The sequence below is a fragment of the Grus americana genome, chromosome 6, assembly GCF_028858705.1.
Source record: "Grus americana isolate bGruAme1 chromosome 6, bGruAme1.mat, whole genome shotgun sequence".
NCBI classification, from domain to species: Eukaryota; Metazoa; Chordata; class Aves; order Gruiformes; family Gruidae; genus Grus; species Grus americana.
In genome coordinates, this window is record NC_072857.1 from 21119127 (window position 1) to 21135826 (window position 16700).

A 16700-nucleotide genomic window follows, 5' to 3' on the forward strand; every position below is an offset into this window, starting at 1 on the left:
TAATTAATTATTAATGTTGTAACATTAATGTCAACATCAGTGTTTTCTACTGTCCAAGCTTTAGTACTTACATGTGCAGCTGGAACTGCAAAATAACACGCAAAATGCATTTTCCAGCTGCTGTCTCTGTTACTTCTCATCCAAGTGGGAGCTACACTAATACCAAATAATTGATTCGTTCATACAAAGACTAAGCTGATCTAACCAATCCACTGAGATCTGACCAAGAACCCAAATCCTCAGTGAGTGCAAAATCCTAGTATTTCTTATGTGAAAGAAAGTGGTCACTCAAAATATAGCTGCCCTCCACCTGCACATCTAAAGAACACGGATCTAAATTCTACACAGTGCAATAATATGATGGCATTTGATCTTACCCAGCATCAGAACTATTTCCGCAAAGCAGAGCATCGTTCTGCCCTTCCAGAAAATAAAAATGACCTGTTTAGAAAAGAATTTTTATAAAATTATAAAATTCTGAATATGAAAGTTTTCTTAGAGCCCTATGAAATAAACAGTTCTGCTCTAAAAGTGTTGAGGTGATTTCAGATGCAATTTTAAACAAGCAGTATTATTTTTTCAGTAGGACCATAACTTTGGAGTAAATGACAACATGAATTGCAGTAAGTGCTATCACTCATAGCACTTACTGTTAAAATGACAAAATGTACTAAAAACTCTGTACATGAAATGTACAATGCTCCCTTCAGTCTGATCACTGAACTAAATCACACTTTGCGAAATTATATTTTACAGTTATTTATTATAATAATTAAATTGTATCTGAAAAGAAAAATACCGATAATTTATTTGTCAAGGGTTCCACTTTGTCACTTACAAACACTTGTGACAGTTATGTAACATGCGAGCTCTGCAGAAAACCACCCAGCTGCCAATGGCTCTCACTGTTACGGTTGTGTACACACTGCAATTAGCCTGCTGATTGGTATGAAGGCCCTGGTATGGATCTAAATTTAACTCGGACAGAATTACTGCAACAGTCACTGACTTGTGTAGGTAGGATTGTAGGAGTATATGATGAAATTATTGATCACCTTAAATAAGAAAAATTGGGTTAATTCCACTAAATTGCCCTGTAGCCAACCATCCCATAATCTGTACAGTAATTCTGTATTTAAGTCACATTTTAGATGGTTTAAACAACAAAGACATTGACCTGTCTATTCTTAGAAGAATAAAGAGATGATGCACAAAACATTGTCCTTATTAAGATTCAGTTTGACTGTATCCTTGAGAAGTGCTTTTCTTTTTCCCCTCAAAGCAGATGCCTACAGTTGCTAAGCTCTTGATTTTGGAAGAATTATCACAGAGGGAGCTTCCTCCTGTAGCAGTGATCTCCCATTTGGTCACAGGCTTAGGGACGCAATTTATGTAGGGTCAGACCATGTAGCCCAGTATCCCATTTCTGAGGGAGACCAAAAGCATTGCCTCAGGATGTCTGTAAGGACAGGGCAGGGACATGGTGATGCTCCCCTGAGCACCTGCCCAGCTTCCAATACTTCTGAAGCACAGGAGCTTCAGAGTTAAGGCAGTACCTTTTTTGCTTCCTGAGAAGACTTAAACACCCCATTGAATTTCTTTTCCATTGAACTGGCCTGTTAGATTCCCTTAAAATGATCTTATCTGAAATGCTACCAGCACAGCCGAGTTTAAACTTGACTGTGGCTGTGCCGGCTGTGCTGCCCAAGCAGGGTTCCTACAGAAGCTGATGAATTCTGAGTCTGAGGAGATGTCACAAGCTCCTGGCTTAGCACATTGATTTGAGGCAGAAGGAACACAGTATCCTGGCTAGCTGCATCTCTCCATCCTGTGAGCGAAATTCACCATTTGGAAAAGTTAGGTTTTAAGCCGTATGTAGACCTTGTTCTGATACTCTGTGAAGGACTCAGTTTCAGTGCCTAGTGATACACTCGTATCTTACAGGCAACAATCTTCTGTACTGTGCAAAGCGTACAACCCTGTGCGTGACTGCTGTCATTCTGGGCTGGTATGCATTGCAGAGTTGCACTCTGCTGAAACACAGCTGTAAATAGTAAGGTTAGCTGCCAGGATGCTGACCACAGCTGACCCCTATGAGGCAAATCTTATTCTGCATTATGTCAGCTAATCATGATTAAAACACACTGGAACACAGCAGCTGGTTGGGAAGAATGCAAACCTGACTTGATGTAGTTTCCATGGAGCAGTCATGATCAGTACTGCATCAGCTGAGCTGAACTGCTGAAACAGGGTCTGCATTCAAGCTCTGTGGTTGAGATAAGATATGCTTTGCAAGCACACTGTACTTGCCAGCTCTGCAGAAATAGCAGCCACCCAGGCTTTCTCTGAGTGCACTGATACAACTGTGACAATTGCTCAGAATATTGTCATGATAGAAAAATTTTTATAACACAAGCCAAGCAGTATAAGCATATGTCCCTAACTCGATGCAAAACGCTGAATTGTATCTTACTAAAGTAATGTGAAAAGTCCCTCACTACATCAAACGTATATGTTTGGCTCCCCTTTATTTGATTGGGAAATGGGAAAAAATCCCTGGTAGATAAACACTTCAAAGGAATTTACAGTTGTTTGGGTAAACCTAGGGTAATGACTGAGAATAATTGTTATTTCATATAATAGATTGTGAGATGATAATGCCCAGAAAAATTTGCTTATGGCAAGCTTGCCAAGATAAACTTAAACTTATCTAGCATTAATTTTATCAGATTTTCTATGTTGGAAAAAAAAAATAGGGAAAAAAGAAAAGACTGTTTGACTCATTAATGCCAGGAATGCTTACATAAAGTTTCTCTAGATGGTATTTCCAAAAAATGAGCTCAGTGGCAAAATTAGGGTTTACATGCCTTTTTCTGTATAGTATACACAACTATTGGCATAAAAACTTTTATAATTCCTACAAAAGACAGTGCCATTGCACTGCTCCGAGCACCGGATAAGCCCCTTCTATTGCCGTGTGACACAGCTGGTTTAAGGGTTTCTGTATCCTCTCTGCCCACGTGGAAGAAGAGAGCAGGAAGCTGCAAGAAGATAATTTTTCTCTTTGAAACTGCTGGTAAGCAAGGACAAGCTTATTAACTTCATAATAAGACTCATAATTTCATTATAAATTTCATAATACATACGAAATCCTGTGTAAAAATACCAAAGGGTCAAGTAGCCATTCAATAAAGTGTTTTCTGTAACTAATTCAATTCAGCTTTGTTTTTCAAGGTGCTTCAGCTCTTCTTTAAATCAAATGAAATCAGAGGCTGAATTTATACATTCTTTATTAAAAAGCCAGAAAATTAAGTTTGACCTTGAAGTCTAGGTCTTCATTAGGAGACTTTGCTTAGACTTTGTTTTACTCTGTGACATGGGATTTCCATGAATTCACATGTTCAAGTAAAGTGAGTTTCACAAAAAGATTGCATCTTAATTTAAGAAATTCAGATGGAAATCCATCATAGTCATTGATCAGCTGTGTGATCACAGTTAGAAGCTGTCTTACTTCTATTTGAAATTTGGCTTTGACTTGCAGCTCTTGAACCCGTTATATCTTTGCCTGCTAGATCAAAGATATATCTATGATGAAATTTCTGTTCCCCATGAGGTTTATCTCAACTGTGATCAAATCACCCCTTAAACTGTGTCTTTGATATGCTAAGTAGGTTGAGCTCCTGGTCTATCTTGGTATAAAGCATGTTTTCCAACCCTTTAATCATTCTGCTCTTTTCTGAACATCCTCCAATTTTTCAGCATTCTATCTAAATTGAACTTTATATAGTATTCCAGTAGCAACTGCAGTAGTGCTAAATACCAGGGTAATACTGCCTTCCAGGTCAATAATTTATTTATGTGAACAGGATACTGTTTAGCTTTTTGGCTGCAGAGCTTTAGCCTTAATTTGTCAGAGTCCTGGCCGCTTCACAATGCCTTAGGTGCCTTAGCCTCTCTATTGCTAAGGGCTTTCCAATTGTCTATATCCTGCCTCTCAGTTGCAGCTCTGCAACCTTTCATGTAAGCTGCTGTGGCAGTGTTTTCCAGAGCCTCTGTGGCACTATTTTGCCTTTGTTCTCATGCTGCTTTTCATGTTGCTGTTATTCTCATGATGTTACACCTGCAAACGCACTATTGTTGCAGCAGGTACTCATGGGAAGAAATTGTCTGGGGGTGAGATTCACCCCTCCTTCTCCCCTTTTTTCCTACTCCTTGCTTGTAGTTTTTTGTTTATATTAGGTGACCTAATAACATGCATGTACAAGCTTAAAAACCAACCAACCATGCAGCATCCACCCTGATTAAAGTGCTTTCCAATTAGTGCTAATAGCACTGTAAGCAGGAACAACCTGTAGGGAGTTTGAGGAGATGCTAATGAAAACTACACAGTTGCTATGGGAAAAGGATTATGGAGTGATCACTGCTGCTCTGCAAAGGATACCCAGGGGAGGAGACTCACCTGGGGACCCCACCACTCCTCTTCATAGCTGGCTGCTGCAGTCAGTTTTCCCTTTCCCCTTCCCTTTTCTTTCTCTCTCTCCCCTTCAGTTCTTTTTTTCCTCCAGAAATAACTTTCACTGTTAGAGATGACGTATGCCACCAGCTACAGTCTTTATGCACACGAACCTGTCTCAACATGAATTGTGCAGCATTGATTTTTCGGATAGGGAGCTTAGGTTTATAACCTCACATTTAACTGTACTGAAATGCATTTCTTTATTCTCAGTCTGACAGACTGCTCTGTATCAGCAAAACTGGTGGGAAAATCATACTTTGGGAAATTATCAAAATGGAAAGATGTAGCAAAACAACTTCTGAAGAGGTTTCTCTGAGATTGCTGCTATTCAAGGTTTTAACTAATCTAGGTGATGGAAGACCGCTTATCAGATTTGCAAATGATACTGATCTGATAAGGATGGTGGTGAGTTTGAGGAAACAATTGCACTTTAAAAGATCCAGGGCAGTTGGAGAGATGGTCTGAAAAAATAGGGTGCTGTTCAGGCTGAAACAATGAACTGTGCAAACACAAAGTGGGAACTCAATGAGGTAAAAGTCTGTAAAAGATTCAGGAGGCAGGTAGGCCACAAGCTGAACGGGATTTAATGATGTTACAATTATAAACAATGGCAAGTCCTAGCCTAAGATATATAAAACAGAAGTGTAAGTTACTATGCTAACACATATTCTTTCTTCTCTACTTAGTATGCCTTGTGCAGACAAGAAATGCCTAGATGTGGGTACTGCACTTTAAGAAGGGTATTTACGAACAAGAAAGGATCCAGATGTGAGATCAAGATCTAGAAAATAAATTGTAGGAGAAAAAGGTCAATGATTTGGGTTGCTTAGCATACAAAAAGAAGACTGAAAGAGGAGACAACAGGGCATGGCAACATAAGAATAGTCTCTAGATACCTCAGAGACAATGATTAATGATAGGGAATAATTTGGTTTTGATGCCTGTGGTGAAGTTGATAAGAACAAAGAGGTTAAATTGCAGCAGGAAAATTTGTTAGACCTTAAAAAAACCCCTTCCTAATAATAAGGATAGTGAAGCACAAGAATGGATAGATGGTGAAAATACTGAAGACTCCATTACTGGAGTCCTCACTGAATGTCAGAAGTCTTTGTTATCTGTCAGAAATGACATAGCAGTCAGTTGCTGATCTTGCTTTGGAGTATGGGAATGGAAAATGTTTAAGACTGTTAAGCAGTTTTAAGAACTCCTTTGGACCTCCTTCTGTCTCAGGGGAGATGTGGATTTGGCTGCTGAGGGAGCTGAGAGGGAGCAGAGGTAAAGAGCTGTATCAGGTAGAGAGACCATGTCCCTTGTTCCCTCTTCCATGCCAGCCTTTGGAGCAGATCTAAGAGAGAAAACACTTCTGCTGTCTTAACTAAATGTATCATCCCTTTCTCTCCTTACTTCTAAGAACTGGGTCAGCCACAAATCACTTCAATAAGAATTATGCTGACAATACTTACTTTCATCTTCAATGTACCCCTTCCAGTCAAATGGAGTCACTGTTGAATTAACCAATGTACCATTTTCACCTATGGTACTGTTTAGCTGGGAAGTAATATTTGTTTCCAGAGTAAAATTTTCCGGAGGCCACTGCAGGCATTTATTCCTCAAGTTGCCCATGAACAGCTGCAGCCCTATTAGTGCAAATACACTCAGACAAAACACAGTCAGGATCATAACGTCCGAGAGCTTCTTCACAGACTGAATTAGGGCTCCCACGATAGTCTTCAAGCCTGCAAATGCAAAGGAATTTTTATTCTGATGTTCAAAACTTTTTTAAAGCATAAAAATGACAGGGTCTCCCAGTAAAGTTATAAATTTCATGCAGAAGCCCAAATAAATGATTGTAATGTCTGTGAAATAACATTTTTGTGAAGAGCTTTTTCACTTGTGAAAATGAATAAATAGCTGAAATTTATGTTCATTTGAAACTGTGAATGGAATGAGTTGCATATATTTCAAAACACTTGTTTTAATGCTAAAACAAGTGACTTTTTTTATTCATGCTGTACATGAATCTCACATAAAAGTCTTCTTCCTTTTAATTTGTCAATACCTCTTGCCCCAAACCTTGGCTACTATCAGTTTTATAACATACTAGATTTAGAAGACAGTAGTAAAAAGCCTGTTCAACAATAAATAGGGTTAAAATTTAATGCTATAAAACTGGAGATGGTTTGGAAAATCATAGAATTTTAAGATAATAAATCCCCCATGCAATGCCCATGCTATTCTTTATTATCTTATTCCTTCATCTTCTTACTAAGTCAACATTTCAAACAGTTCCATTTTTCAGACACAAATATTCACAACAAATACCACATAACATCATGTAGGTAAGATACACATAGGTAAGAAAACTTCAGGGTTACTGATATTCGTTGAATGTGGAGAAGAAAGCTTGACATCATACGATGCAAACCACACACGCTGTGTACTGCAATGTCTCATGCAAGAATCTGTTAAACTCAAAGGCTGATTTCAAAAGGAAAGAGCTCATGTTAAAAAGCAATGAATCAGAGATTTCAGTGAATCCTAATATCTTCCGATTCCTGCTTTTTTGTGGAAAGAAATAAGACTTATGTTTAAAAAATATGAATTCCATTTCAGTGAACTAAAGTCAGCCTCAGTGTTTAACCTAGCTCTCACCTGGAATGACTGATATTGTTTTCAAAGCTCGGAGAACTCTGAATGTTCTCAACGCTGAGACATTGCCCAGGTCCACAAACTCTGTCACATATCTGTAATAGGGGAGTTCACACACAAACACAATGACAGGATAAAAAGGAACAGTTGGGAGGTACAAGGGGCCTAACACCTTACACCAGTTACTTCTTACCTGGGATTACAGAAATAGTTTTCAAAGCTCTCAATACTCTGAAAGTTCGAAGAGCTGAAACATTGCCTAGGTTTACAAATTCTGTTACATACCTGTAGGATTAAATCACAGTTATTCAGAATTTAGGCAAAGTTTATGCTACTTACTTGGGTCTTTCATCAAGACCGCTTTGGCGTTTTTAGCAAAAAATTAAATAGCAACAGTCAGAGGTTTACCTTTCACTGCAGTTTGCCTTGCATTAATATGCTTTCAGAGCCTTCAGTTAAATTAAATGTCTCTGAAGTGAATCGCAGTGATTTAACTTTGAAAGCCTAAAATTTATCTAGACTAGATTGGTAAGTTTGGAGAATGAAGTCAAAGGGATGCTCCTTTTCTGCTCAGAGAAAAAAAATGCAGGACATGAAATTAGCCTCTCTAATACTAGCTGTACTAACGGCTTCTGCAGTATTTATGTTTACATCAAAATATGCATCTTAGAATGTGAAAATTGTTTTAGAAAAAAGTAAATCCATACAAGAATTTCCATTTAATGAAATTGATATGCATCGATACTAATTTCATGCCCTTTTTGCCCTTCACTTTCAAAGTAAAAGCAAAAAACAAAAACTTACGCAAAGGTAATGACAGTGAAATCAAGCCAGTTCCATGGATCTCGAAGAAAAGTAAAATCTTCTAAGCAAAAGCCCCTTGCAATGATTTTTATGAGTGACTCAAATGTGTAAATTCCAGTGAACGTATACCTGGAAAATATAGGAAAAATTGAATCAAAATAAGTAGCAACATTATACATTGGTATTCTGATAAAAACCTGACAATCAAATGAAAGAGTGTTTTATTTGAAAACTGGAAAAGAAATACAGTAAATAAGCAATTTCTTCTAAAATGCATTATATTTATCATATATACTTGTGTATTTACATGCATTAGTTGTGACATGCTGTTGAAGTACAGCAGTCCTGATCTTGTAAATAAAATCAAAATAAATAAATCCATCAAATGATATGTATTAAAAATATATCAGTGATACTCAGTTCAAAAGTATTCAACACTAGATCAGTTACCGTTAACGAAAAATGTTGTAAGCATAAGTTACTGGACGCTGTCCAAATCACTAACATCTAAACCATCTGGTATTAACTCTAAAAAGGGAAGAACGTAGGAATGCATTGAATTCTGACTTTAGGAATACTTTTGCTTATGTGCTGTCCTTAACTGACGTCTACAAACAGATGGCCATGGTTCTGCTGTCAATGCAGTGGTGTAAAGGATGGGGGAATACACTGGGTAGATACTAAACCATGAAGATGAAAGAGAACTAGTGGAATCTCAGTAGAATACTATCTGTAAACAACATTCAATTTTTCTACCCAATTGTTCTACTAGAAGGAGATTTAAATAATTATTCAACTTTTCTACATAGTTTAGAGAGGAAATAGTAGTAGTGTCTCATGATAGTTCCTGCCAGCACACATAACTGCAGTTACTGGCATGCTGACTTCTAGAGGAACAGTCAAAGATATCTTTAAATAACATAGGCAACTTACTCTACATTCTTTGTCCAGTCTGGAGGGTTACTCATGGTCATAAATACACAGTTGGTCAAAATAGTGCACATGATAAGCATGCTGAATAATGTAGATATAGTTAAGGAAAACATTATAGAAATTCATACAATATCACATCAGCCATCTATCTTAAATACAGTAAAATATTGCCACTTCTACAAATCGTTTAGACTTTGGTAAACATTGCACATATATTTTGTTTAACTTGGTAGTTTTCACTTTAGCACATTAATCTTGAATATTAGTCTTGATGTTCTGATGTTGATTTCTTGATGTTCTCATGTTTTGTTTTCAGCTGGTACTGAGAGGTGAAGGAGGTAATGTGAGCTGAGTAACAGCCAAAACCGAAATAAGTAAAACAGTATTCTTCTGCAAGTACCTAACATGACTGAATAAGCATTAATCTTTCACTTCTAGAGTATTGGTACTAAACTCAACAGCCGGCATATGCAAGGTAAAAAAGTTTATCCCATTTACCATGAGTCAGAGCTGTAGAGACAGCGTGCACCACCCCAGCACAGCCAGTCTGGCAAAAACACAGAACAAAACACAGAATACTGGTTTTAATTCCTGAAGTGACTGTATTCCATGTTTCCCTATCAGTAGCTCGGCAGTACATGCTTCAGTCAGTGAAACAGAAATCCACAGAGAGCTCACAGATTAAGGTGAGTAATTTTCCAATATTATTTTTGGGCTCTCTCAAAACATGTGTTAGCAGGAAAAGAAGCAGCTCTTGTTCTACCAGTGCTATAATTTGAAAATGGTTCAATAGTACTTTGTGGTCAGCTGCTTGAAAAGTATAGAAAACTGGTGAAGATTAGAATGAAAATTAATTTTTATTTAGAGTTCCAGCAAGGTACAATTAGTTATTCTGGGACTATGAAACCCAGACTTACAGCTCAAAGGGGCTTCTGGTAGGGAGGTGGGACAGTCCGCTGGGGCTTCATTAGACCCAATGTGATGTTCTTGGTTTACAAGATCACTGGCTCTACAAATAGTGTGGTCCTTCCCTTTTCATGGCAATGAAGTAAACCCGATTATTCAAACACTTGGAAATACTGAAGTAACCAAACCAGGCCAAAACCTGACTCAAAACGGCCACATGATGGCAGCAAAAAATAAGAACTGTTCCACCTTTTTGCCATTGTTAACTCTAATTTTTCCTTTACTCATCTCTCTAAATGATATGTTCCTTAAAAATGGTTGCACCAACATAACTGGCAAAGAAGGCAGCTTAAATTGAAGAAATCCATTTACAGATAAACTTGTATATAAGAGCCTGGGAACATTTATTTATTTATTTATTTAATCAAGCACATAGCATACCATGGACAAAAAAACCGGAAAACCAACCCATCACTCTAGGTGAAGGAAGAATAGGAAAAGCAACATCTCAGCCTAAACTTTGCAGAAATTTGGTGCAAACATTAAGATCATCGCTTGCAGCTACTGAACAATTCAAACTTGAGCATATCTTTTCAAGTAAACATTCAAATCATAGGGAAGGATTTAGCTGCCTGATTCCCATAAGTATGTAGGTGACCTTTGTCTAAATGTCCTACCAAGCAGTGAATATTGTGAGATCTTTCATGAAGTGACTTAACTCATTTTGAAGATCATGTTGCCATACAAGCTCTGTACAGTAAAAATCATTGTTCAGTGGCTTAGGATAAGTGATTAGAATGCCTTACAATGCTTGTCCTCACAGTCCACAGACAGCTCTAAAGCGTCTGACTTAATATAATTGGGAAATTCCTTTATTTAAAGAGAATCCATTTTGGTTGTTGAAAAACTTGGAGATGCCTGGCTGCAGCTTCAGTAGTGTCATAAAACAGTTCAAAAAGTGGAATGTCCTCTTAGGAGAGCTGAGGTTTTATCACTATGCGGTGTATTATGTGTTTACAGCTAGGTATCATTCCTAACAAAGGCCACAGGTAGATCCTTGCTCACTGTACGTAACTCGCCGCATCTGTGAGCTGCGTGGCCAAAGTGCTGTTCACTCTGAAAGGGAGCAGATGCTCAGTAAGGGCTAACATACTTTGAAATCCAAACTCTGGCTCTGCTCTCCCTTATGGGAATCTCAAACATAACGGATACATTCAATGTCTCTGCCTCTGTTCCTTCTTCTCTCACATTTTGAGTGTTTGATTTACAACCTCAACATTCCCTTAATTTACTATTTGATGTTCTATAATAATTCAACTATACACAAAGGTTAACAATTCTGATATATTATGATTTCTTCATGGAAATTTATTGTCTTTTTCATGCTCTTCCCATATAGGCAAGCAGTCAGGTTAGAGGCACTATAAAGCCTCAAGCTAATCAATTATTGGAGCAATTGAAGTCTCTTATCAGCTGTGTGGACTTGGTGGAAGATGAAGACTGGAAAAAACATCTTTTCCTATTAATTGCCAAAGTCCAGCCATCTCCCATCACTCTTGTGTTGCCCCCTCAGTTCCATGCTCTACCTTAACTCAAGACAGGCAGTCAAAACGGGGAAATAAACCAAAAGGCAGAATAGTAGGTGGTGAGTCAGCAGAGCACAAGAGAGAGAAATTCACGCTGTTACCAGTTCCTGTCACTGGTATTACAATAGGTACTGGCAGTGAGGAAGCATGGCAGGGAAAGTGTCTGAGCCCTGGGAAGAAACCCACTCTGTTTCTTTGCAGGGGGAGCAACATCTGACCACGTGTCTGGACACATGTGATCTGAGCGCCCTATACAGAGGTTCAGAGAATTTGGAGGATGTACAGATGAAGGTTTTCCAGCTGTTGTGCCAATTTCATTGCGCTCAACACACATCTTTCACACTGAAAGTGAAAGGCACAGTTCTGTTACAATGGCCAAAATGCCAAACGCCCACCTCAAAACGTGAGGGCAGTGGAGTTTATCAATAAAAGTCAGAGGATTATTAAAAATAATAAACAACATTACCCCCTAATCTTTTTTCTTATACATGGCTAACCTTGTATAAGCAGATGAAATCTAAACTGCATTATGGAACATATTACATGGTTCTTAGTTAAAGTTCATATTTGCAGTGTTTGTACTATACTGAATTAAAAAAAAAATTAAAAAAGAACCTATGCATCTATTCTTATGTTTAAGATAAAAAAAATACCCTCCCTGCATCTATATCTAAGATAAAAATAGCCCATCCCATAGTTGGCTGGTTTGAAAAGAAATCAGTCCATATAGTGAAAGGAAACCTTTTCCTACAATAGAGCTAAATTACGTGATCACACAATCAGTTAATAGATAGAAGGAAAAATATTGGAATTGCATATTTTTTATTAGAATTGCTTTTGTTCTGACTGCCATTAAGACCAGCTGGATACTCTTTTGAACACAACTAGGAGGAACTTAAAACCAAAACCAAACTCAGTAATCAGTACGCCAGTAAAAAACATTACCTACAATTAGCACAGATGCAGGGCTGGAAGATATTGTAAATTGGAGTCTATAACTTGAATGGATGAGCATTCATTTGAAGCTTCTATCTGACAGTATTTGGCTGCATTTTCTCACCATCACCACCATTGTGTCTGTAGGTCTCTGTCAGGTCCCTTAGCTACTGCCCCCAAATGCTCCCTGACTTCTCTCCAGACACATTCCTCCCCCTCTCTCACTGCTTTAACTTCCAGGGAGCTCAGAGGAAAAGGTCTTCTGAGTCAGCAGCAATCAGCCTTGTTTCTTCCTTTTTCCGAAGACCTAGAAGATTCTGCCAGCAGTCTCTATAATAAGGTTTCTGCCTCTAACTGTTCAATGTTAAAAGACTTACTGTCACCCTGAAGTTTTCATTTGGTGACTACTTTTCCCAGATTTGCAAGAAACATGCACCAAAATCTCACCCCCTAGAAATTCCCATCAACCTGTTATGAACATCAGACACCAATGAATTCTTAAATCCATCTGCAGATTTGTACAGCAGAAGTATTGAAATTCAACATAATAGCTAAAATGCATCTACATGATACATACATATTTTGTAGTATTTATAAAAACTTACCATAAGTCTTCCACTGTAAAATAAAATTAACAGCCTATGAAAACTTTTATTTACAATGAAATAGAAAGAGTTATGAGTTTTCTTAATTTCACTGTGTAACATTTTGAAACACCATTGAAAAAGGATATGAATGTACCAAAATTTTAATAGCTATTTTTCTAAGAGGATTGAAAGGAGTTAAAATGTACAGGGCGGAGGTGGCACTGAATCGGAAGATTGCCTTCCCTTTATTCAATACTATGAAGGTCTGAAAAAGAGAAAGAAAAGATACTTTATAAGTGTGTATTCACTGTAGATGCTAATTTTAAAACTGTTCCTAGTGACCAATCACCAAAATTGTAACTTTTTTAATAGCTAATACAGAAAAAACATGACTCATTTTTGAAATAAAACTTATTTCTGGTACTTACCTGATGTACCTGACATATGAAAATATAATTTTAAATACAGAATGTTCAATTCATTAATGTTTTTATGCTACTTCTTCAGTAAGCAACCTCAGTATTGATGTATTTCTTTTAAAAAAAGGTGCAGAAATTATTAACTAAAATTATATTTATGTTTCACCATAGAAAACTCTTTCTTCCTTATTGTTTGAAATACCATAAGCAGGGAAACCTTACCTGTGGATGTTAATCATGTGTTAGTAAGAGAAATCCTTATAGAAACTGATTTAATAGACTACCCATTTTCATATTTTTTATTCTAGTCTCTTTCTTGGTCTTTCAGCTAAGGAGAGAGGGAAATAGCAGTAACACATACAGATATGACTAGGTAGATCTCTGAGGACTGTGGACATCTGAATACACCTTACCAGAGGAAAGAGATACATACCAGATGACCTCCCCACACAATTGTGTTTTGCAGGTGGGAAACTTTCCCAGAACATACAGAACTTGTTAAATTTAAAATTTAACAGCTAAAGAGCCTATCAAATTTAGAGACACTTAAAGGCATGTAAGCCTTACTTCAGAGAATTATAGAAGACTCTGTAGGCCGAAAGCTTGTCTATTTTTCTCAAATAAATCCATGAACCAAATATAAATAGTATGAGAGCAAATCCTACAAACATTGCTTTGCTTCCACTGTAGACCATCATGACTGCAGCAGCATTAACACTAGAGCACAAAAAATGTGGACTGTCAGGTTTCTTTGTGGCACTAAGGTGCTCTTCAGCTGCAAGATCAATCCAAAAAGAATGAAAAACATTGCAGAAGGAAGGCTCAGTAACTCAGAAGAAAGCTGCACACAGTGGAAGGGATGATGCAAGGATTATAGCCTAAATTCAAACTGAATTAAAGGTATCGAAGAATCTGCCCAAGAGAGATGTCCAAAGTTGCTTTTTTTGTTTTGTCAGGGTTGTATATTTCAAAAATAAGCTATGATAAAGCCTCCTTGGTTTTTATTATGTTGCTGATGAAGTGAGGTGTAAACTAGAATGCCAGTGGAAATGTGGGAAAGAGAATGTTGATCTCTTCTGGTGTCCTTGTCGAGCATCGCATCAAGACGGTAAGCAAGTGGACTACAAGGCTATTTCTGGGAAGGCTGGCAGACAGGATATGCCAAGGAGGTTCAAGAAGGACGATTCTTCAGTGTGCTTAGATTTGGGAAGCATGTACGGACCATGAAGTACAGATACAAATCTCTAGGAGCACCCAGGAGGTGGAGAGCGATGTGGAGATGCGGGCTTCCACCAGTTTGTGACAGATACTAAGTACTGAAGGCAGAGGAGAAGCAGGGATTAGGCCCTGAGGAAAAGCTGTCCCAGTCCCAACTCACTTGTTGGCTTCTTCCTGAAGCTGCCGCTCCATCATAGCTCTTCATGGCACACCTTCCTATACAGACCAAACCCCTTAAGAGTAAGGGGCATTAACAGTGAGACTTTATGTTGTCTTGAGTACAAACTCAAGGAATGGTATATCAGATGCATTTGATCTCCCCACTTCTGCACACAAAAGGAGAAACTGCGTCTGAAACTGAAGACAGTGGGATAAAGCCTGAGCTAATGTTTCCAAATTACACTTCCAGTTATGGATTACAGATAACAACGACCTTCAAAGCATAACTGCAGATGACCTGACCTTAAATTAAGCTTTCATTTTAAATACTGAAGCAACCAAGCAGATGAATGATTTTTTGGCACAGTGTTTTAAAGCCTCACACCCCAAGGGGAAGGTGAGTTTCCCCTCCCAGGTCTGACCCCAGCCCCCAGGACTCAGCTCAGAAGTTTCCAGCTCACGCTCTTGGCTTTTGTAGCTATGAGGTAGTTGACAAAATACATTAAAAATCACACTCGCTACTAACTTTGTATCTGAGACTATACCACCTACATTTAGTCAACCTACATTTTTAAAAAAAATCTTTGAACACAAGCATATTAAACATACATCTCTTTTTTAATGTGCCTTATGGAAAATAACAGCATGCTGGCACAGCTCCAATTTCAGTTGGAAGCTGCTGCTATTTTAGCTGTTCTACTTTCTGCTGCCCTGCATAAGCAGAACCAACAAGACTTAAAATTCCTACCTCAGTTTTAATTTTTCACTCAAAGCATCTTTGTGACTGGAGCCTTCAGAATGACTTTGTTGGTCCTCTGACTTCTAGCCTTAAACATGAACTAAAATTGTATCTTTTCTCTGAAGAAGAATTTTCATAAAAAATTACAGATAACAGCTGATACCCAATCCCTGTGTAAGCTTCCCTCCCTGGTAAGCATGCCATATCTCACTCCAGTCTCAACCCAGATGCAAGCCAATGTGTAGGCAGTGTGGATGAACATGAAGTATTGTACCCAAAGCTGTCAGGATAAAGTAGACGTACACTGAGAAAAGCTAAATAAATTCTAAACAAATTGTAAGATTAATGTTCGTATATGAAGGATTATGTATTCTTTTCAGGGCTTACATTTTATAAAGTGCCTTAATCATTTTATAAAGGCAGGAAACCTGCTCACGCTCAATGTATTCATACTTGACTGTGAATATAAATTCAAAAAAATCCCTAAAGAGAAGCGCCTGATTTGCCACTTTTGCATCTGTAACCTGGATCTCAGTTCTGTAACTTCTGCTGTATTTGATATAAACCCAGAAACTGCATTCTTAGGAGGGCAAAGAAGGAGGTGGACTATTTTGAGAAGATGCAGCTAAGAGGGAAGAACACTCCACACTGAACAAAGATATGGTCTCAGAGAACCCCTTGGGACAAAGAGTTCCCCAAAACCTTATTTATTCTCTCCTTTATCCCAGTTAGTTTTACATGTAGTTTCTGGAAGGCTATATTTAGCAGGCTGACTGCTAGGGCATTGCATTTCAACTTCCTACAGTTTAAACACCATCTAAAACCTCATAGGACCTTCTGAAAGGCAAGAGGTGACATGTTGTTGAGCTGGGTCCTTAGCTTCTCGGGAAGAGCCCTAGGGGCAGCTGGAACAAGAGACTCATGGCATATTTGAAGTTGGTATTTCTTGTGTTTGTGGTTATCTTTTGAAACCGTGTTTTCTAGCAAGACCTTAATTTTTTGCTTTGCTACAACTTTTCACTTAAAAACTCTTTTACTTAAAACTATCAAAAATATCTAAAATCTCTAGTGCATTCACCTTTTCTGACATAATGAAGTTAAGTAAAGAAATTTTACAGAATCCTTTTATTTCTGCAACTCAAGACAAGTCTAGGAATTCCAGGAGCTAGTGGTTTGATCAGATCAGGGGCTGATATTACAAAATGCCAGGACAAAAGGAGGCATCTTTTCTGACAGACATCGTTCAAC

At 37.9% G+C, this 16700-nt stretch overlaps 1 protein-coding gene across 5 annotated transcripts in view; it reads right to left on the minus strand.

Moving 5' to 3' along the window:
• The window catches only part of LOC129207790 (sodium channel protein type 1 subunit alpha), a 97236-nt gene that overhangs the window by 46877 nt on the left and 33659 nt on the right, over positions 1-16700 (minus strand). For 3 of the 5 annotated variants that reach the window (XM_054829219.1, XM_054829221.1, XM_054829222.1), the window contains 6 exons: positions 13062-13182; positions 8903-8990; positions 7970-8098; positions 7169-7260; positions 5980-6252; positions 378-441 (listed from right to left, as the gene is read on the minus strand). In XM_054829219.1, coding sequence (XP_054685194.1) covers positions 378-441; positions 5980-6252; positions 7169-7260; positions 7970-8098; positions 8903-8990; positions 13062-13182 — 767 coding nt within the window. Of the gene's footprint in view, positions 1-377; positions 442-5979; positions 6253-7168; positions 7261-7358; positions 7451-7969; positions 8099-8902; positions 8991-13061; positions 13183-16700 lie in introns of all 5 variants that reach the window. The other 2 variants (XM_054829220.1, XM_054829223.1) reach the window with 1 other exon arrangement.